The sequence below is a fragment of the Miniopterus schreibersii genome (assembly GCF_964146895.1).
Source record: "Miniopterus schreibersii genome assembly, chromosome: 13".
In the NCBI taxonomy this organism is placed as follows: Eukaryota; Metazoa; Chordata; class Mammalia; order Chiroptera; family Miniopteridae; genus Miniopterus; species Miniopterus schreibersii.
In genome coordinates, this window is record NC_138113.1 from 12,656,599 (window position 1) to 12,678,110 (window position 21,512).

A 21,512-nucleotide genomic window follows, 5' to 3' on the forward strand; every position below is an offset into this window, starting at 1 on the left:
CTATCTATCTATCTATCTATCTATCATCTATCTATCTATCTATCTATCTATCTATCTATCTATCTATCATCTATCTATCATCTATCTATCTATCATCTATCTATCATCATCTATCTATCATCTATCTATCTATCTATCTATCTATCTATCTATCTATCTATCTATCATCTATCTATCTATCATCTATCTATCTATCTATCTATCTATCTATCTATCTATCTATCTATCTATTATCTATCTATCTATCTATCTATCTATCATCTATCTATCTATCAATCATCTATCATCTATCTATCTATATCATCTTTCTTCTATATCTATCTACCCTTTGGTGTGATTATGGCTTAGTACTTCAGTTTCCTATCTATCTATGTCTATCTCTCTAACAGCAATCATCTATCAATTATCTATCATCTATCAATGGTTATCTATCTATCTATCATCTATCTATCTATCTATCTATCTATCATCATCTATCTCTCTACCTATTATATATCTCTATTTATCTGTCTACCCTCTTTCCCCCACAGCTCACAGCAGTTTGGGGGCACACTGACCGACCATCTGAAGGAGATCTGTGGGAGGAAATGGAGTCTGTTTGGGGCCAGTTTAACTACCCCAGACCACTCACATGTACATTCACTTTTTAAAGTGGCCCCATTGTGACCTGGAAAAAATTAACTTGGCTCCCCAAAGGGCCTGTTCCCCACGCAGGTGTTGTGGGTACCTGGCTCTGAGCGGGCGGGCACCATGGCTCAGCCGCAGCATCGCAGCCACGGACACACTTTATCTCTTTCAGACAACCTTTGCCTCCTGCAAGTGTTTGCTGGGCGGGTGCGTTTCCTGAGTGGCCGTGCAGTGCTTGATGTCACAGACCGCCTGCCAGGTGAGCACCCCCAAACATACCCCCCCAGCCTTTCAGTCAATCTCTATGCTGCTCTCCTGGCATGTTGCTGAACCCACTTATCTTAGACCAAAAATAACTACAGAGCATTTAAAATATTTGGTGATTTGGTTTTTAAAGATAATCCCCACATCGCCAGAAGACGATCTTTGTATTTGATGAAAATGAAGCAGGTTGGTACATAACCAAAACAGTTTCTAAGAAACCCTGATGCCTTTCTTTTTCTCTGCTAGTAGCCCAAGGGCGCCTGACCCCTCCTGGGCAGGTACTGCCTTGCAGGCCCATGGCTGGGTCAGCAGCAGCACAGTCATGACAGTTAGGTAAAGTTGTCCCTTCTTCGGCCTGGCGAGTGGCGCACGGGCTGGATTCCAACCCCACCCAACCCCTTGGCCAGGTGCCCAGACTGTGTTACATGGAGATGGGGCCTCGGCCTGAATCGGCTCTGCCTTGTTCAAGCTTCAGCCATGGAAAGCTCGTTCCAAGCTCCTGTCTGTGTTGAGTTTGCAGCATTAGCTTCAAGTGATTTCATTCCAGCGCTGAAAGCTTCTCCCATGGCCCTTGAGGTTGCAGAATGGAAAGGACACAGGCTTTGAGGGGGACAGCCCCATTTGCTACCTGCCAACTCTGACCTTGGGCAGGTTACTAAAATTGTTTTTGTCATCTTTCTTGCTTGCTAAGAGCCTCCTTCCCATCCAGGAAGGTCCCATCTGGGAAGGAGGCAGAATTCAGTCTGTTCTCTGGATTCCCGAGGGCCCCCTACAATGCAGATGGATCATGCCACTCCCCTGCTTAAATCCTTGAGAGGCTCCCAGCAGTCTTCAGGAGAGTGGCCAAGCTCCCTGGAGTGGCCTGCAAGGCCTGTCTCTGCCTGGCCCTCGAGACTAAGCTCCCTTCCCCACCCCCAGTTATAGATTCTGGGTCATTAGTCCTCATAACAACCCCATAAGGAGGGTGTGGGTCCCATGATTATCCCTCCAGTAGAAATAAGGAAAATGGAGCTTAGGAAGGTTAAGTGCCCAAGGTCCCTGGGTGAGTAATCCAGGATTTGTCCCCAAGCGGATGGCTGCAAAGCCAGGTCCTCACCCTCCGTGCTATGCCTGGGTAGCCCTGATCTTTGCCTCCTGGGTGCCAGCACGCCACCCTCCTCATAGAGGCTGGTCTCCATGCTCTCACCTCTGCCTGCCACGTGTGGCTCCTGGCCTGCAAAGCATCATTGCAGCTCCTCCATTGCCCCATCTCTTGCTCCTGGCCTTGTGTGTGGGTCCCAGAGGTGGGCGGGTACCCTGCTTTAGATGATCGATTTACTGTATATATTTTCTATTTCCAAGAGACCCCACAAAGCAAGAGTTTCTATGCAGCTCTTCTGTTAACTAGGTGTCAGCCAGGAGCACAGAAGGAAATTTCAACTGACATGAGGTGGGGACTAATAATAGCACAGTTTAGCAGGAATAAATCTCGTGCTAATTACTCCAGCTGCCTTTTAAGCTTAAGTGTAATGGGGTTTTCTTCCTCGTGACGACTCCCAGAAGGGCTACTGCCAGTCTCTGCCAGCTTGAAAGACCCACCGCGAGCCAGGTGACCCCCCTCTCTGTCCCCAGGGCACGTGGAACTCAGGTGGGCGGGATTGATGCCTCCCTTTGGGAGAGAGAGGAGTCCAGTGTGGCGGCTGTGGCAAGACAGGGAAGGTCGCTCTGTCCAGGGCAGGTGGACCCCTCACCCTTTGGTGGAAGCAGGGGAGCAGTGCCTGGGCCTGGTTCTTGGGAAAGTTCTCACCCTCATTTGCAGGTGGGGATTTAGGAAACTTTTGAGTTACAGGTGTGCAGAGCAGGTAGCTGGTCTTACCGTGCAGCTTGGCATCCAGCCCCTGGGAAGACCATGCTGTCTTACTCCTGCTGGCTGCTTTATTTTCCAGATACGCCATGTGAAAGAGTATCCAGTTCTCTCTCTAGTACAAGTTTTCTCTGTCTTTGGGTGAAGCCCCAGAGGTGGTAATGTGGATTTAAGCAATACTAGCCCTAGCTACTATTTGTAGTCTGCTTCGGCACTTCATGTACATTTATTATCTGATCTCTAATGATCGCAAGAGTTTCGTTCAGGATTCTGATCTTTACCGATCAGGGACTAGACTCACAAAGGTCAGCAGCTTTTCAAGCTCCCACAGCTAGTAAGTAACAGAGGCGGGGCTGCGATCCGGGTGCACCTGCCTCTTCCTCTCTCCTGGGCTGCAGGGACCCACTATGTCTGTCATGGGCCCCGAGCACTTTGCCTTTGCCTACCCCTTCCCCCATTAAAAAAAAAAATAACTGTTATTTTATAAAACTTGGTATAAACACAAATATAAACCAGGCTACATATCTTCATATTTCCCTCTTCTGATTTTAAAAGAAATTAAAATCTGTTCATGGGCCCCTAACAGGTCATGAGGCCCAGGCACTGTGTCTAATGGATCAGTTGGCCCCACCGGGCTGCCTGCCCTTTGAGGGACAGAGCTGGTGTCCCAAGAGAGGGCAGTGGGAGAGCAAGAGAGCGCCCGACTCAATTAACTCTCCCTCTCTTTTCCTGCATGACAGTGCTGGTGGCCTCGGTGTACCCCCGAAAGCCCCAGGCCGTGGAGCGCCACGTCCTCCCGGTCCTCTGGCACCTCCTGAGCAGCATGACCGGGCCCGGGGCCCTGCCCGGGCGGGGCGGGAGCGTCCGCGCAGTGCTGCGGCGGCTGTCCAGGTGCCTCCGGGAGCAGATGGGCCCCCGGCTGCAGGACTTGGCTGCGGCTCAGCCCAAACAAGTCCTCCAGACGCTCCAGGACCTCTTAGACGCGGACTCCGGGTGAGAAAGCCCCAGGGCGCTGGCAGAGGACGGCCGGGCAGCAAGGCCGGCAGCTCACGTGCCTCGCGGCGGGTTAGAGGCGGATCAGAAACTGGCGATCGTTACTTTGCATCTTGTTTTATTTTTATGGTGGCGTGATCTCCCGGCCTACTTCCCCTTAGAGTTCCAGATGTACACAGTATATTTTGAAGTAGAAATAAAAGAATGACTTATTTTTCTAAGGTTTTCCTATCTTCCACTTTTTTTTTAACCTCAGAGAGTTTTTCAATCGCTAGGTTTGTAACAAATGGAACAAAACATGACCACGGCAAAACCTGCTGTGGATAACACTGAGATAAAGACGGGGGAAAAACGTAGCACAGACCCACAAGGTGCAGGCCATTTTGGGGTATAGCCCCCTGTCTTTGAACAGCTGGACAACCCCCACCCCAAACCTGGGGACCCTGAGTTGGCCACTGCATTCCAGTCTCGTCAGTGGCCTGATTGGAGGTGAGTGTAACAAGCAACTCTGGGGGACACGTGCTTCTGCCTTAAAACCTCTTCTGCAGTGTCGCCTGGTCCTACGCAAACCTTCTCATGAGATCTATCCAGCTCATCCAAAGGCAAGGAGAGTGGGACATCTGCGCTGCTGAGAGCCTTCTCTGGAGGTTGATAGATGGTGTTTTGCACTCGAAACACCATAAATGAAAGCATGTGGTGGAGCACACAGCTCCACACGGTGTGCACATGTCACGTGGACGCTCTGAAATGGAGCAGGTTACTCCAGTTGGGCTGGATGGAGAAGCCGGAGAGGCGTGTGGGATCAGGATGGGCCCGGACACGGGGAAGCTGAGAGAAGGTGCTGCCCACGGGAGGAGCAGCTAGAGACGTGGCGTCCTGGCAATGAGAGGGTCCCATCCGGGGCTGGGGCTCTGGACACAGCAGGAGCGGCTCTGCCTTGACTAGGGCCAGTGGCAGGTCGACAGTGGTGTCACCAGGAAGAATTAGAGCTCAGGTCATTGCCTCAAACACACGGGTAAAGAAAAGGCTGCCGAGTAGAGTCCCAGTGCCAGCCAAGGAGGCCAGACCACAGCAGCACTCTGGGCAGATCCACAGGGTGCAGCGGGAGGCCCCAGCTTGCCACAGGCAAGTGTTCTCTCCATGTCACCACCCAGAGCAGAGCATCTCTGTTCTCAGCCTCTTCTGGGGAGTTAGGCCCCGAGTAGGCTGGGAAGCCCCAAATTGACTCATCTCTGTATTTCCAACCCCATGGGTGCCCTGGCTAAGGAGGCCACTCTTCCATCTTGCCCACGTTGCCTGGTGTAATTAGGCCGCCCGCCCCCCTCCCCCCCCCTTGTCCTAGGGCAAGCTCGGGCACCACACAGACATCCTGGGGGGTGGGTTTTAATAGGCAGAATAAGTGTGACTTTGGGTAATTCTAGCCCCAGTGTGAGCACTTCTCACCTAATTGTGACCCCAGCAGGGGCTTCCCGGCCCTTTGTTCATTCTGTCTGAACCAGGTTAAAGGCCTGCTAGGCAGAGAGCCATCAGAGATGCTCATGAGGCTGATTTCAAGCGTTTGTTAAGTTTTCCACAATGTAATTGATTTTGTTTGCTGTGAGTTTGAGTCAACTTTTTGGGTTTGGTTAGCAGACTGAATTTTCTGCTTGTCAAGATCCTAGAACCCATCAGGACATTTCAGGGCTTTTAAGAATTATAGGAGCCCAGGGATCGAGTACTGCAGGGATTTTGAAGGCAGAGATTAATCTCAAGGTCATTGTCCTGTGTCCCTGCGGTCCTGTTCTATCTTCCAAGTACATTTTCAAACCCAAAGCTTCCCTATCCCTGTGCTCTGTACCCACCCCCATTGCTGAAAACAACTGAACACAGGTGAAAAGCAAAGAATATGTCTTTGCCTAGTTCTGTTTTCTCTCACTATTTCAGGCTTTAACCTAGTCCCAGGCACCCTGGGCTCTGGGCTGTAGGCCAGGGGTCTGGAGAAGTGAGCGCATTAGTGACCTGGGGGTGCCTGCAAGAAGCAGGCTAATGGAAGGCCAGTCACAGGGAGTAAAGGTCGGCCTGGGAGCCAGGGTGGGTCTGAGCTGAGTCACCACCCCCTGCTTGGTTGTGTGTGTGGCCAGCAACTCTACTTTCCTAAAGTGCTCTTCAGGTGGGAATAGTCTCCAGCTATGGAATATGGAAGGTCCCCCCCCCACCGCCCCCCGTGAAAATCAAGGACCAAAGACTTGAGAACAGGTAACTGCTTAGGACTTCCTTTTCATCAACTGAAATTTTTGAGATCTTAGAAAAATTTTCTTACAGGCCCAAGTCTTGTCGTGTTTCCTCTCTCCGCGTCACCTCCTTCCTTCTGTGCTTCAGGATTATCTGATGAGATTTTAAAAAATAGTGCTGTCTGGGCCCCATACCTGGGGGTTTTGATTCAGTTGTTCTGGGGTGAGGCCCAGATAGCTGTCTTGTTCTGCTTTTCCTTTTCTTCTCTTACTCTTTCTCTCTATTATTATTATTATTATTATTATTTTGGTTGTCTTCAAGTGATTCCAATGGGTGGCCAAAAAGTGGCAATGGCTTTGGTCCCCGAGGCTTCTGTCCTGCCGGCTCTGCTCCCCTGGCAGCCACGGGGTGTCCTGGGGTTGGGGGCAGAGACTAAGGCCAGGCACTGGAGTCAGAGGCTGAACTCAAGCCCAGACACTGTCATTGCTGTCCGCCCCTCTGATCTTTCCTTATCACTCCTGTGTGTGTGTGTGTGTGTGTGTGTGTGTGTGTGTGTGTGTGTGATAGGTGGGTGCGGGAGAGGACGACAGCCATGTCATTTTCACGGGGCTATTGTGATGACAAATGAAATAATTCTTGTAAAGTACTGAGCACAAGGCCAAGAGCCCAGGAGGCCCGGAAGGTTGGCCATTGTGTTTGGGGGGGCGCGGGGGGGTCAGAGCTTTAGGAGCAGCTTGGGTCAGGGTCTTGCCGTTTCTGCTGCCCTTGGAGTTGGAAGAATAATGTGCCTGGGGCTTTGTGGAGCCTGAGACCCACTGTGCTGGGCTCCTTTCAGAGGCTAGAGCACGGTCAGTGCTCTCTGCTGGAGTTAGGGCTGTTCCCAGCCCCTGGGGACTTATCATCTCTCAATGGCCATCCCTGCTCCTTACTGGACCTGCCCCTCGTAGCCACCCACCGCAGCCCTGAGATCTGGAGGCTGCTCTCCGGGCAGGCTGCTCCCTCCCCTCCCCTCCCCTCCCCTCCCCTCCCCTCCCCTCCCCTCCCCTCCCCTCCCCTCCCCTCCCCTCCCCTCCCCTCCCCTCCCCTCCCCTCCCCTCCCCTCCCCTCCCCGGTGACAGCGGGGCAGGCAGGCTCTGAGGCTCACACAGGACTCCCTGGCTGAAAGCCGGCTCCATTTTCCTAACTCGGTTCTGCTGGTAGGGGAAGAAAGGGAGAGCTGATGAGGGTAAAGAGCATTATCTGTTCTCCTGCTAACAGAGGGAGGAACACGGAGCCCGGGAAGGAAAGGCCAGAGGAGGAGCCAACCTCTCAGCTGAGCGCCTGCAAAAAGCTCCCAGTCTGTCCTCCTCTGGACGTCTCATGAGGGAGCTATTCTTTGCCCCGCTTCCCCAGGGAGGAAAACTGGGCCTCAGAGATGGAGACGCTTGGTACGTGACTTGAACCAGTGAGTGGGAACCTCTGGGCATCTTGTCAAAGTGCAGATTCTGATTCAGCAGGTCTGTGTGGGGCCCAAGCGTCTGCATTTCCAAGGAGCCCCAGATGACGTGGTTGCTGCTGCTCTGGTGGCGACCGCATTGTGGGGGCCGGGCCCTAAGACACAGGGAGGAAGTGGCTGGACCCTGGATCTGTGCTCAGGTCTGTTTGACTCCAAAGTGGTTCCAAGATATTAACCTCCTTAAGTGGCCTCAGCCTGAGCCCTCTGAGAGGACAGACTAAAATCCCATAGTCTCCTGAAGTTAGTCTGGCCCCAGAGTTTTGCCCCTAAAAACTTGAGGGCAGAGTGGGCCTTCTTGGTCTGCTCTGGTCACCAGGGCACGCTGTGGACACTTAGACAAGATGATTTGTGCAAATACATGAAGACCGGTCAAATGAGAAAAGCCAAGGTTTCGTTCAGAGCTTGCTACGCATAGCAAAGGAGTCTGCCACGGTCTCGGTGCTCAGTGGTGGTTAGGTTCCAGGCCAGCCACACCTGGGAGTCAGTATCCCTAAGTCAGTATTTCCCAATGTGGTTGATGAAAGTAACTGCTTGGGGAGGAGGGAGGGAGACGGAGATAGAGGTGCTGGTTAAAAATCCAGATTCCCAGTCTTAGCTGTAGATCTGTCCCTGGAGCGAGGGGCACGGGAGTCTGCATTTGTCAAGCAGATGGGTGGTTCCTGAGATCAGGCAGGTTGGAGAAGCAGCGCCCTGACCTCCTGTCCCAGCTGGACCATGGGAGTCCCTTGGGCAGGTAGGCCCAGCAGCATCGCTGTGCACACCGGCTGCTCACCGGGGGAGTTTCTGAGTCAGGGACACTGAGGGATTCCAGTCTGGTCTTATCCTTACCGGGGTTTATTCTGGGGGTGTTACGGCTTCTCCACATCCTGCCACCTGGTGTCTCAGTGAAGAAGGTTTTGTGTTGTTTTAATCATGGCTCTATAATTACCTCTGTGTGGGGTGACAGCTGTTACTAGCATCACCTTGGGTTCTCCTTGAGAATTTTTATATCCAGAAGGTGATCCAGCACCTCCTGTGCTGATGTCAGAAGCTGTTAACTAAACAATACCTTTTTATTTTTTTAAGGGGGAGAGAGAGAAACATCAATGTGAGAGAGAAACGTAGATCAGCTGTCCCCCCCATGTGCCCCACCTGGGGAACAAACCTGCCACCTTTTGGTGCAGGGGACTTGAAAGGCACCAGGTTTTCTAAACATAGTCAATCCTGTCTCCTTCCAAAGAAGAAAAGAGAAACTAAATAAATAATTATCATAAAGTCAATCTGTTTCCCAGGGTCTATATTTCCTTTCTATCTCATCCACTGCTTTTCCCCCACTTTGGGGCTCTGTCTCCTGTGTCACCTGCTCCTTCAGGGGGCTCACCTTGAAGCCTGCTTTGGGGTTCATGGCAATGAGAAACAAAGACTTTTTTGGAAAAGACTTGACTTTTTTTCCTTAAAAAATGTTTTCTATGTGCAGTTTTATACGTGCATGCGTGGGAAGAATGGGGAGTGGTTAAGGTGTGTGTGTAAAGGGGAATTATTATTTTTAAAAATTCTCTTCAATATTATGCTTGAGTTTCCATGCAAACTAGTTTAATAGGAATGGCTAAAATTACAGCTGGACTTTGGTCGGATATGAAAAATAATATCCTATTTGTAAATGTTGGAGAAAACTGAGAATTTCTTTCAAAGAAGGTTGTAGCATCTTTTTCTAGGGCTGACCCCCAGAGTAATCTAAATACTGCTTCGGTAGGTGTCAGAACCCAGCCTGGCCAGGGGCTGGGGGACCTGTCATGCCTGAGCTGGCAGTGTCTTTGGAGCAAGACCTGACATTTCTCAACTTATTTTTTTAAAAAATATCTAAAAGATATTGAAAACTTGCTTACTTTTTTTCACATCGTAGGATTTTCAGATGATCTAATAAAACAATGTAGATAATTGTATCTTGAGAAAGTAGCACTGCCACAAAGTAAAGGTATAATCATGAACTCGAGCCTCATCCCAGTAGCACCTGCTGTTTAGAAGGCGCTGAAGTCGTTCCTACCATCTGACTGCAGATCACCGTGGACTCAACATGGGAATAAACAGTTTTGTCCTGTTGGGTCAACTCGCAGATCTAGGAGCAGGGGGACATGGTACTGAGCTCTCTTAGTCACAATCTTAACATGCAAGATGAGCATTGAAAACAACAGCAGCAGAGAGCTTATGAGTTCGGTTTCCCAAGAATCCAGGTCGCAGAGCGGGACGTGATGGTGTCAGGCCTCAGCTGGGTGTCCCAATTCCAGCAGCAATAAGCTCAGGCTGCCAAGAGTGACTGTCACATTCCCCGCCTCCCTCCTTTTTCTTCCTCCCGTTTCTCGATTCTTCTTCCCATGTAGGCCCATTGGGCTGCCTGTGGGCATCCCCTGAGCCCTGCTAGTGCCACCAGTCTGGCCAGAACAGTTTGTCGCACGTGTGCTAGACGTCAGGGTGTCGGAATCGCGGCATTCGGAGCCGTCCAACGCTGCGGTCCCTGCTGTAGGCGACTTACTTTCTGAAGGCCAGGACTGTCGTCCAACCAGCAGTGTCCAGGGTCCTTCATAAAACTGAATCGGAGCTCTGAGCGAATGTTTGCTGCTCCGCGTGTGTAATGCATCGTTAATTACATTTCCTAAAAAACGTCTGGGTGGGTTGGTGGAGCTTTGCTTAGACTCAGGCTGGCACAGAGAGCAAAGGACAGCACAGTGTCACATGTTCTGTTAACACAGGCTCAGAACATTGACTTCACGAGGGTTCAGCAGGATCTTTGACGTGGGGCTACTGAAAAATAGGTTCTCTTTGGAAAGCTTGCCTTTGGGGGATGGCGTGGGTGTTGGCAGCTTCTAAGCTGTTCACCAGATGATCAATGGCCGAACATGTTGACACAATTCACTGCACGGTCTCCCTTGATACATGCAAAACACTGGTTTATTTTAGGACAAAAGAATATATTTCTCAAATTCCCTTTCATTCACGGCATAGGGTTTATGAGGCATGTCTTGTCAAACACACACTCTCCATAGGGAAAGAAAAGTCTCTTTGGTCCACCTGCCCTGCACTTTCTATCCGTGGGGCTGATTTAGGTTCTGAACTGGGTACAGGATGCGAGGAAGGAAAATAGATGCTGTTTATAGTAAACAACTGCTCAGACCCACTCTGTGGAGGGAAATTACAGTTCATTTTCAAGAGTGTATTTATACTTGCAAAAAGCTATCACTTTTCTGCCAGAATATTATATTTGCTTTTTTTTCCCCCCCATGAATCCTTTTGACGGAACTGGGAAATTGTGTTTCCCCTGGGGCTGAACTGTTTGTTATGTTTCTGATGTGTCGGATGAAGAGCTGGCTGAGCATCGCTCTCTCCAAAGCTCGAGGAGGGTGGGGTGGGGGCGCCTTTGTGGGTGTGGAGGAGGGGGGCTCTACACCCCCGAAAGGAGTTGGCCCAAATAAGATTATGGATGTGCTATGTACCCTCTAAATGGATATCCTGTGCTGGGCTCCCTTTCGTCTTTATACCCAACATTCCTTCTTGGTTTCCAACCCTGTAAACAAAGGCGTGGATGCTTGAGTCCCTGATGGATTGGGTCCGTGGCTTAATTAGTTTAAAAAGACAAAACAAAACAAAAAACCTGCCCTCCCTTCTCCCTTGAGCACAGGAAGTAGACTGGGCCCAGCAAGGATGAGGTTCTTGCGGGGAGGGTAAGAGTGACCCCTTTGAGGAGCTGTGGGATTGGGCTTGTCCTCACGGCCACCAGCGGTGCGCTCTCCAAGGCAGAACACACAGAAAGGCCTGGCCTCCAGGAGGCCCGAAACTGAGCTGATGCCACCCACACAAGACGTCCATTGCGGCAGATTTTATTTTTATTGTAGAGAGTCTAATTTGCCAATAATCTTGGCTAACTCTGGTTGTTGGGATGGTAGCCAAAAAAGCACATCTTTGACCGGTCTGATCTTGGGCTAGCTTGGTGCTGTTCCCCTTCGACCTTTACTGCCTCCCAGCCCCTTGGAAGCTGATAGACCGCCCAGCTTTGTGTCAAGCAGATTTCCTAAACTTGACGTTCTCACACATTCACCTCAGCCCCACCCCGCCTGGGTGGCTGGACTTCCTCCCATTTCCGGCAGCCCAGGCAGTTCCCAGGGTCCACCCACACGCGCATGGGTGTGTCTGGGCTCCGGAGCCCACTCGGCGGCCGCCTGAGCTCTGCTCTGCGGATTAGCGCAGCTACGGAGCAAACCTGAGCACACAGCTGGCTGTACGCAGACACTTCCCAGTAGGGGTCCGTTGTCGCCTCTCTTGGTAGTTTAATCAGTTCCTTGGGTGCCTTTCATGAGTAGATCCCTGGCACCCCTGTTTTAATAACTGGACAAGTCAAGTTGAGGTTCATTTACTGGGACTCATGGCCTCCCCGGGAGAGGTGGCTTAGTTCCCAGAACCCAGTTTAACATGTTCTTGAGTCATGATCTATTTTAACAAGAAAGAACTTGAGCCCTGGCCGGTGTGGCTCAGTTGGTTGAGCGTTGTCCCATACACAGAAAGGCTACCAATTCAATTCCTGGCCAGGGCCCATGCCCGGGTTGCGGGTTTGATCCCCAGTAGAGGGTGTGCAGGGAGCAGTCGATTGATGTTATACTCTCACATTGATGTTTCTCTCTCTCCTTCTCCCTTCCCCTTTCTCTCTAAAAACAAACAATAAAAATATTTTTTTAAAAAAGAAAGGATTTGAAGTCTATAATTTTCCCAAACTTAAAAAATTAGCTTTGCAGCAGATCTGGAGGGTTGCCTCTTAGCTGTACCGGTGGGTGAGAATTCTTGTCTTGTGACAACCCACTGAGCCGGCATTGAATCACCCAATTACTGCCAATTCTTTTCTAAATAGAAAGCACTCCACAGCCTCCAGTGGAAAAATTCCGTGATTGGCAGCAAATGTCTAGCTCGCTGGCAGAAGAAAGATTGGCACAAATGACTGTTCTTCGCTTTGATTTCAACTCCAGTGGAAGTTCTGCAGGTGACCCGGATAAAGGTGGCCAAGAAGCCCCTGGGGGAGATGGCACATGTATGCAAGACCTTACTTACACATCCCCCTGAGCCCCAGCCCCCGCAGGGCTTGGAGAATAGGCTGCCTTGTTTGGGAGGCTTGGCTGTGCCCACTCAGTCTGAGCAGCATGTGGACGCGTAGGGTGGAGCATTTGAGTCTCGCTTCTGAGACACACGGCCTGAGAAGCCACATGGCCCCTTGAGTGGGCTGGAAGCTTTGCGTTTAGAGCCAGGAAGTAGGAGAAGGAAGGTGGGTGGGACTGTGTGTCTTAATTCCGCCTCAGTCTTCTCATCTCTGGGGCCAGTACTTAACCTTAAAAAACCAGGGCTTTCCAGCCATTTGCACTAGGTCTGCTTTAGGTGGCTGGAGTGATGGGATGCTCATGAGCCATGAAACGTACTGGAAGACAATAGATTCTAGGGCCCCCACACCTGTTCAGATTTTTGCTGTGTGACCTCAGGCAAGTCACTGGGTGGAGCGTGCTTTGGTTTTCTCACCTACAAAACCAGGAGAACGCTAGTTGCTTCATGTATTGTTGTAAGGATAAAGTGATTTCAGGGAGCTGACTCAGGTAAGACACATTTCTCCCTAAATTAAGGCCAGTACTTGAAGGATTAAGAATGTCATTGTGGGATCCACAGTTCAGTTAGCTTTTGCACCCCAAGGTGAACCAGGAGCTAGGACTGAAAACTGTGATTGTTCATAAGTTAGCAGACCCGCTGGACAGTGCTCCTCCTAGGCCTTTCTGGGACAGCTTAGGAGGAGTTTGGTTGGCCCACCATCTGTGGGGCAGCCTGAAGCCTGGCTGTCACTCTTTGCCTTCTGGAGTGACTGGGGTCAGTGTGACTCTGTTGGCCGGCCTGTCAGGCCACTTCCTTCTGCTGCGGCTTGTCCTGGGTGCGGCGGGCGATGGCCTCCCAGTGCAGCCCGTGGCCCAGCACGCAGAGTTCTGGGGGAGACGCAGCCCTGCTGCCTCCCTTTAGTTCTAGGGCACAGGGGCCGCTCCCTGGCTCTGTGTCCTTCCTGGGGCTCTCGTCACTGCTGCTGCCGAAAGAAAGGACAGGCGCAGGTCAAACAAACAGCCCTCTGCTGCTCCTCTGGCCCCACTCCCGTTCTCCATTCTGCCTCTCTGTCCCTGTCTGTCCCACCCCAGGCCTGTGGACCCCTGGTGCCAGGCCTCTGCATCTCTGTATCAGGTTTGCCTGGCTGGCATTGTCCTCCTGTTTGCCCACTGTAGCTGGGCACCATGGAAGCCAAGCTCCTGGAGTTTCGACTGACAGGTTGAGTCCTGTTCTGCTCTCACACCCAGGATCCTGCTGCTCCAAATAGTCACTCCCTCAGGAGCTCTGGGAGTGGCCTTTACCTTGTTTTCTTTTTTAAAGCACTTCTTATTTAGTAAGGGGTTGGCTCAGCTAGCTGATTAAAAACACCACCAACAATAACAGCCCTTCCCCGCCCCCAAACCCACCCTCCTTTGCTCAGCTGTCACTCTCTTCCTGAATGGAGTAGAATGGAAACTGCTTGGCCCAGGACTGGCATTTGACTAGAAGAGACTGTCCTGGCTGCTGGGTGATACAGTGAGAGGGGCTTTGAGGGGAGGGACACCCAGTGTGCATTGGGAGCACAGAATGGAGGTGGTCACAAGCACGGAGCAAGCTTGGGCCAGAAGGGGGGCCAGCTCAGAAAGCCACACTGGCTGTGTGCTGATAGGCTGGCCTTACAGTTACTGCACGGAGGCCGGAGTCTGGCTGTCTGGGTTCAAGTCCTGGCTCTTCCACTTACTAGCTGTGTGACCTGTTAACCTCTCCGATTCTTTTCTGTGTAAAATCAAGATAATAGTAGTGCCCATCTCATAGGGCACTCAAAGGCATCAACATTGGGCAAAGCGGGTAAAGCTCTTAGCATGTTAACTAGTATGTGGTAAGTGCTCAGTAAACGGCCAGCTGTCACTCTGGCGCTGCTTTGTAGCATGAATAGTAAGTCACACCTGGAAAGGACCCTTGGGACCACCCTGTCATACTGCAGGTGGGCACCTGAGGGTCAGAGCCTCTCGATCAGTCACCTTAGGGCCAGGATAAGACCCAGCTCCTCATGTGCATAGACCGGAAGGCCCTTCTCTCTGCCTGTGACAGCACATTCTTGACTATTCCGTGAGCTCTGTCATTCAGTGTGCTCAGCTCTGTGTGGTTAGGCTTACATGGGATGTCGAACCAGTGAGGGACAAGCTCGAGTTTGGACCCTACAGAAATTAAGGTGGCAGGAATGGGGGGGTATGAGGTAGGGGGTGTCAGACTGGCATACATACGGGATTTTCAGGCTGTGAGGGACCCACCATAATACTTAGAGCCAGTCTCATCCATGTTGGAATCTGGACCCGTCACAGGTCCCTGCAGGGCCTGGAGTGATTTGTGGGCCCAGCTCACACCTTACTTCTCTCTGCTCCCTTGCCACAGCTGGCAGGAACGGGAGGGGCATGCCCAGAGGAAGGGCTGTGGCACTTGGTGTCAGTGGAGGCTCACTCCAAGGGGTGACAAATAATGTGGTCCTAGCACTGTGTCTTTCCCAGCCCCAACCAGGCTCCAATCTGCATGAAGCTCAGGTTAGGCGATTGATTTTCCTGGTTCCTGAAATTCTACCTGTTCCCAGAATTGCCAGGGAGGCAGTCTGCCCAGGCAGCCTGATCTAGGAAATGGGGGGGCGGTCTGCAGAGAGGCCCTGCCTGAGGGGCCAGTCCTGGCAAAGACTAAAAGCACTGCATTTAGGGGAGAAAGTCTGGACCCTTCTTGAATGTTCACAGTGCCCCGGCATGCAGAGACCCTGAGACCTGCACCTCTACCAAGGGATTCAACATATAATAAGAGCCGAAGCTCAGTAACTGAGCTTCCTGGGGATGTCTCTAGGGACTTTCTCAGCCCCTTGAGCCCCAAGATCAGGAATATATAAACATCACCATTTTTTCTATAAGAGGGGGCTGTGCCTAGCACCGATGACCTGAAGGGGGTCAACACCGGCTGCAGGCCAGCTCCTCCTGTGAGCCCGCCTGGGCTGCAAGATCCCATGGGTGTGGCTGTAACCCTGAAAGGCCCTCTTGAGGAGCCAGCCTGCTCTGGCTCTGAGCGGGTTCTGCCTCTCTGGCACTGGCTTGTTTCCTGGTGTGGTTTCCCGTATGCAGGAGGTCAGGGAAAAAATGCTTGTCATCTGCAGAGTGGAAGACGCTCGGTGTTCTCACAGAGCGATTTGTTGGCTTCTGCTCCCAGATGCCAACTTTACAGGGCTGAGTAGGGGACGGGGGTGGGGAAGGAGCATTTTCCCTTCACATCCACTGAATGGCAGTTCCACACTTGGGAATGGCTCCGAGGTGTGGTCTTACCAGGGGACAGGGCAATGGTTGCGAGTCACTATGTGACCTTCCACGTGACCTTGCGGAGCTGCCTGGTTATGAATCCTCCTGCCTCTTTCAAGCTACAACTACTCTCCACCCCCTCCCAATATTGCCAAGTACTGAGATTCAGGACATAAAACAACCTGTTAGGATGCCCTTTTCTGAGCAAAAGCCTGAGAGAAGGGCATTATTTTCTTCTTGAACAATTTTATGTTGCTTTCTTATTGCTCCCGGTGTTTTAAAATGTTAGCGTTTTTAATTAATGCCGTTTTATTGTCCCTGTTCTCTCCAGCTCTTCTCCTGAAGGGCACAGTTTTAGAAATCTAATAACTGAATAAGTGGCTGGTGTGAGGCATAATGCATTACTGTTTACAGAGGTTCTCCGATGAAAGGCACTGTGCTGTCGGAAGCTCATTTTAGATTTAAGAAAAGAGCAATGTTATGTTAAGATTCTTGCAAAAATAATCAATACTTCATTTTGTTCAAGGGGCTGGGGAAGTTTATATAACTATAATAATGTACAACTTTCCCGAGATAATATCTTTATTTAAAATTGACTGCCAGGTACTTTGGAAAAAAATTACCATTTATGCCTCGGCAGATTGTGAAGTCTGTAACACATGTCGCTCCGGCAGAAATTAACTGCTGATTTACACAACTGAGGGCAATGCGGAGATAGCACGGCCGGTGCTGGTGGAGCTTTGTCTGATCTGGTATCATGACACATTGATAACAGCTGCTCTCTAACAAGCCTCAGATTTATACTTTTCCCCAATGCCATGATTCTGGAAAAGCACACTTCTGCATATATTCCGTAAAACAGCCATTTGAGCGTACCAGTCCGTTCAATGCTCAGGCAGGCTAAAGCTTTGACTCCTGGCCTTGGGCAGCCCTGTGCCCAGGCCTGTCTGCATGGCTGGGCCGATGGCATTCGAGTCAGTTGCCCTCATGGAAATCACACTTAGAACTCAGTCTGCCCAGGGCAAGGGTGACAACCCTTCCACCTGGGTGCTGGTGCTTGGTGCTGATGGAGAGTCGATTCCTACTCTCCAGACCTCTGAAGGGGGAGGGGGAAGTGGGGCTGGGTTGGAGGAGAAGTGAGTCCTTGGGGGGTTGGGGAAGCTAATCATTTATATTCCACACCTCCAGGACCAGCCCTTCTCAAGACCTGTCCCCAGGGTGTCCCTGAGACACTTTTGGGGAGAGGGTCTATGAGGTCAAAACAATTTTAATAATGACACTAAGATGTTATTTGCCATTTCTACGAATTCTCCCCTCAATGCAGAGTGGAGTGTTCCTGTCTGCAAGATGGACTGTCACAGCAGATTGACTGTAGAAACACCTGGACACCCAGCGGTCTCTCTGGGAAGCTGCCCACTACAGAGACTGGCAGGAATGTGAGACAATGCCACTCCTCACTACATTTTTATAGTAAACTTCCATAAGAATATATTATTCATATTAATTTATATTGGGTTGTGTTTTTAAAAATTAATTGATAAATGTTTCAAACATCTCTTAACTTTATAATACAGAAAGCTAATGGATCCAACCCACATACACAAAGGCTCTTTTGGGTTCTTAATAATTTTTAAGAGTTTGAAAAGGTTCTAGGACCAACAAGGTTGAGAACCTCCCGCCTGGATGCTGCAGGTCTATTGCAGCAAAGTAGAAACTGACAGAAATCAGGCTGCTGGCTCTGGACAGGGTGACAGGGACTCCACCAGAGGGCAAGTCACTTTATCTCTGTTTCCCCACCTTGTAGATATAGGACTATGTGTGACTGGACTAACTTGATTGTTTTAAACTTTATTTTTAATACAGCAGAACCTCTTTTCAAGGGAAATCTCAGGGAATGAGTGACAAATGAAAGCACAGTTGCTCAGTTTTTTGTGGGGGCGGTGGTAGGAGGCTGGGAATTCCTAGACCCTTTTTTCTAATTGCCTTTTCCCTTGGAGCACAGTTTGAAAGCTACTGACCCAGAGGACCCTAAGGCCCATTGGCGCTATTCCAGTAATGCAGGGCCATGCCCCAGGGACTCTCCTTACCTGCTCTGGCCAAGCTGGGGTTCACAGGCATGGCCAGTGGCACCTGGAACAGGCAGGCGAAGGCGGACACCTGGCTGGTGTTCCGAAGCTGTCCTTCTGACGAAGGGCTGAGGGTTGAGAGCACACAGGGTCATTCCCCGCTGGGAGGCCCCCCTTAGTCGTGGCCCCGAGCTGCTCCTCCAGCATCCTGTGGGGGGCTCAGGAGGGCCCCCGGCTTCAGATGGCAATGACAGGGTGAGTGGGTGGGCTGTTGAGAATGGCGGTTTAGCTTCAAACAGAGAGGAGGTGGCTGGGCAGAATATGGAACATGTGTTCCCAGATGCTTTGGCTGTGGCCACCTGACTGTCTTCAGAATCTCTTGTTTCCTTGTGCCCCTCAGGGGGGGACACTGGAGGGGGTGGAGAAGGGCCAGAGGCAGGGGATCTCACTTCTGTGTGCTGGGTTGGGGGGTTGGAGATCCTGTGCTGAGCAGCTGGGCTCTCAGGGGGAGGGCTGGGCAGCTTGTGCTGGGGTGGCGGGGAAGCTCCTTTCATTACTGTTGCAGGGCTTAGTGCCCTGGGGCTCGCCAGAGGGCTGCTTGTTGGGCTGTGAGACCTGTGCACAGAGGGGACACTTGGCTGAGCAGGTCGGTGAGAGGAGGGCAGGCTTGGGTGCCTCTTGTCTGTTCTGGGAGCCCAGTGTGTCCTCGTAGGAGAGGCCTTCCTGACCTCAAAAGAATGTGGCCTCCGAATTGGTCTGGGCAGGCTGGGTTCTGAGGGCCTGTTCTGCCCAGATGTGTGGCTGGAGTGGTGCCAGGGGACTGCCTTCCGGGGCTGCTTGGAGAGGCTCACAGCCCTGTCCAATGGTGCCTGACCCTGCACCCCACGGCCCTCCACCTCTGGGTTCCGGCTGATTGCAGGCGGGGGGTTGAGGTCCAAGGCCAGCTTTCCAGGACTGCAGCCACTCCTGCTGCCGCCTGGCTCTGTGCTGCAGGGCCTGGTGGGGGTGGCGGTGCTCCTGCTGGGCAGTAGGTCAGCGGGGCTCATGGAAGCTCTTAGCTTCGGGGAAGCCCACGATCTCTGGGCAGGGTCAGCCTCTCCCAGTCCTGGCACATGGGTCCCTTCAGGAGAGCTCCCTGCGTGCTTGCTGCTTTCAGGGGGCTCCAGAGAAGTAAATGACTTGTCCATCAGGATCTCCAGAGGTGGAGGTGGGAGGTGCTCTGGGTCCTCCATTTCACAGTGGAGGTCCTCCCTCGTGGCCGCTGTCAGCAGAGGGGGAAAGGCAGGAGCGAAGGGCCTCCAGCCTGGGCCCACTGCTGGAGAAACTTGGGGCTTTGGATACAAAGGGGCAAGCCCCCTGTAAATGGGAAATCTGGGGGGCATGATGGGGACCCCCCACTTCTTGAGGCTAGGGCTCAGCTGAGAGTCTTTGGACTCCCCTGGTGTCCGCAGACTCTTAGTGGGACTGAAAGTTTCAATGAGTTCCCTGACTGATGTTCTGGTGGGATGGCTCCTGACGTTCCAGTCTATGGCCCTGGGAACCTCCCTGGCCCTCTCCCCTGGTGGGATGGCATTTGGAAGCCCCTCAGCTTTCCGCTGCCAGGGCCGTTCACCCTCAGGGTGGGGACTGCATTTCTGCAAAATGCTCTTGTCCTGACTTGGCAAAATGCTGAAGCCCTTGGTCAGAGATGCCTTCAGCTTGCTGGTGGTGCTGCTCGGGGTGGCCCTGCAGTGGTTGTCGGGCACCTGCTCCCCGCTCCGCCCCTGCCGCTGTGCGCCCAGGGCACAGAACGCCTCCAGCCGCTGGCTCAGGTCTCTCTGCGCCCTCTGCAGCGCCCGGAGGGTGGGCTCCTCCATGTGGCTCCTGAGACACGCCTCTGACTGGGACCTCTTCTGCCTTGTGGGGGACCCCCTGCTGCCACTGACAGTGCTGGGTTTTGGTGGGACCAATGTCTTCTCCTCCTCCTCAGCCCAATCCTGGTGCCCAGAGGACACGGGGACAAACTTGATCCTTTCGCTGATGGCTTCCTTCATCTTCAGAATCATTTCCTGCGCTTGGGGGCTCCTAAGCCTCCTGGGATGTGGCTGAAACGGGCTCTCCGGTCCAGCAGGTAAAGACTGAGGCCTCTGTGGGGAGTCGTCTTCCTCCTCCCCTGCAGTGCTGCCTTCCCCTTCGCTGAGGGATGGAGCCTCCATCAACCCGGAGCCTTTAGAAAGACGTGCTTCCACGGAGATCCCTGCCCCAAAGGTGTCACATGAATTGCTTTTGCCCAGCCCCGGAGGTCTGGAGGTGGCATTTTCTGAGCCTGAGATGCAGGGGCCCATGCTCGCTGCTCCACCCTGTGCTGCTGGCTGAACCTTGGCCGTAGGGGGCCTCGAGAGTGGGCAGTCCTGGGGTCTGTCTGAACCCATCCAGAATGGGCTTTGCTGCCAGGTATGTCCCAACAGCCTGGCCTCCACTGTGGGTGAGATCCCTGGCTTCCATTCTGCAGGCTCTGACGTCAAGTCCCAGCTGGCTTGCTTGCCCAGCTTGTCCACCAGGTGCACAGACTCACTGTCTGCACCAATGCCACTGTCCTCAGAGCACAAGGGTGGACTCTGCACCCCAGGGTCCCTGTGGCCACTCGCCAAGCTTTCCAGCTGCCCCAGAGCCTGTAGGAAGCACTCATCCATACCCCTCTTTGTGCTCAGCTTATTTCCCAAGTGGCTTGCAGTGGCTTGGAGGTAGCTACTGGAGCCCTCCAGGAAGCTACCAGTGAGTGAGGCCACCGTGCCACCGAGTACCTGCAGCCTGCTGACTGTGTACTGCAGAAGCTGCTGCAGGAGGTCCGGCTGCTCCTGGGACTCCCCTTTCCTCTGCGGCCAAGCCAGATCCTCCCCGACTTCCCGGAGGAGCACCTCTCCGTCCTTGGAGATCTCCCCCAAGAGCTGGTTGACCTCATCTGAGCACAGCAGCAGGAAGCTGACCATGGGCTGCAGCAGCTCCTGGGTCCGGGTGGCCTGATGGGTGAGGCGCAGAATCGCTTCGTATTTGGAGAGGCAGGAGTGCAGATAGGTGTACGCGTGCTGGTGGGCCTTCACTAGGGGCTCGGGGAAGTCCACTTTGCCTTCAGACCCGTGAGCAGGAAGGGTGCTTTGGCAACGAAGGTCCTGTTGCCTTGACCTGTGGCATTTTGACTTCTTTCCCCACGTGGAGGTCTCCTGGGTGTTGCTTTCTGCACTCTCTTCCCCAGAAAAGGCTGCCCCTTGTGACTTGTGGGAGCTCTGTGCCTTGAATGGAATGTCCTTAGCCATGTAGCTTTGTGATTTGTTCAGCTGGGATGGGGATGTTTGGGTTTCTGGGGTCAGTCTGTCCAGATCTTTCTTTTTGCCTGCAGTGGAATCTCTTGTGAGCTGACAATGACCTTCAGCCATGGTTTGGGTCCACCTAGGACCTGGCTGCACCTCTGTTGGTCTCTGCCCTTGGGACAAGTCCCCCCCAGAGTCATAGCAGATAGAGCTTTGAACCAGCAAAGGGATGGAGCATCTCTCACTGGCCCCCTGGCTTCCTGGCAGAATCACTTTGGGCTTTTTAAAAAACTGGATGCCACTCTTAGCCACGCTGTTAACAATGTCACTGTGGGAAGGCGTACACCCCAT

The 21,512-nt window shown here is 52.3% G+C and overlaps 2 protein-coding genes across 2 annotated transcripts in view; one reads left to right on the forward strand and one right to left on the reverse strand.

Annotated features, from left to right (window-relative positions):
• Positions 1-3,946, forward strand: part of TOGARAM2 (TOG array regulator of axonemal microtubules 2) — a gene marked incomplete at its 5' end in the record, with an annotated part of 35,660 nt that extends 31,714 nt beyond the window's left edge. Inside the window, 2 exons of the mRNA XM_081156643.1 lie at positions 800-886; positions 3,475-3,946. Coding sequence (XP_081012769.1) covers positions 800-886; positions 3,475-3,731 — 344 coding nt within the window. The 3' untranslated portion in view covers positions 3,732-3,946. The remainder of the gene's footprint in view (positions 1-799; positions 887-3,474) is intronic.
• A 9,382-nt stretch (positions 3,947-13,328) lies between these two features.
• PCARE (photoreceptor cilium actin regulator) lies at positions 13,329-21,512 on the reverse strand (the record flags this gene model as incomplete). Its single annotated transcript, XM_081156747.1, has 2 exons — positions 13,329-13,509; positions 17,896-21,512. The coding sequence occupies 2 exons, from the start codon at positions 21,510-21,512 to the stop codon at positions 13,329-13,331; spliced, it is 3,798 nt and encodes a 1,265-aa protein (XP_081012873.1).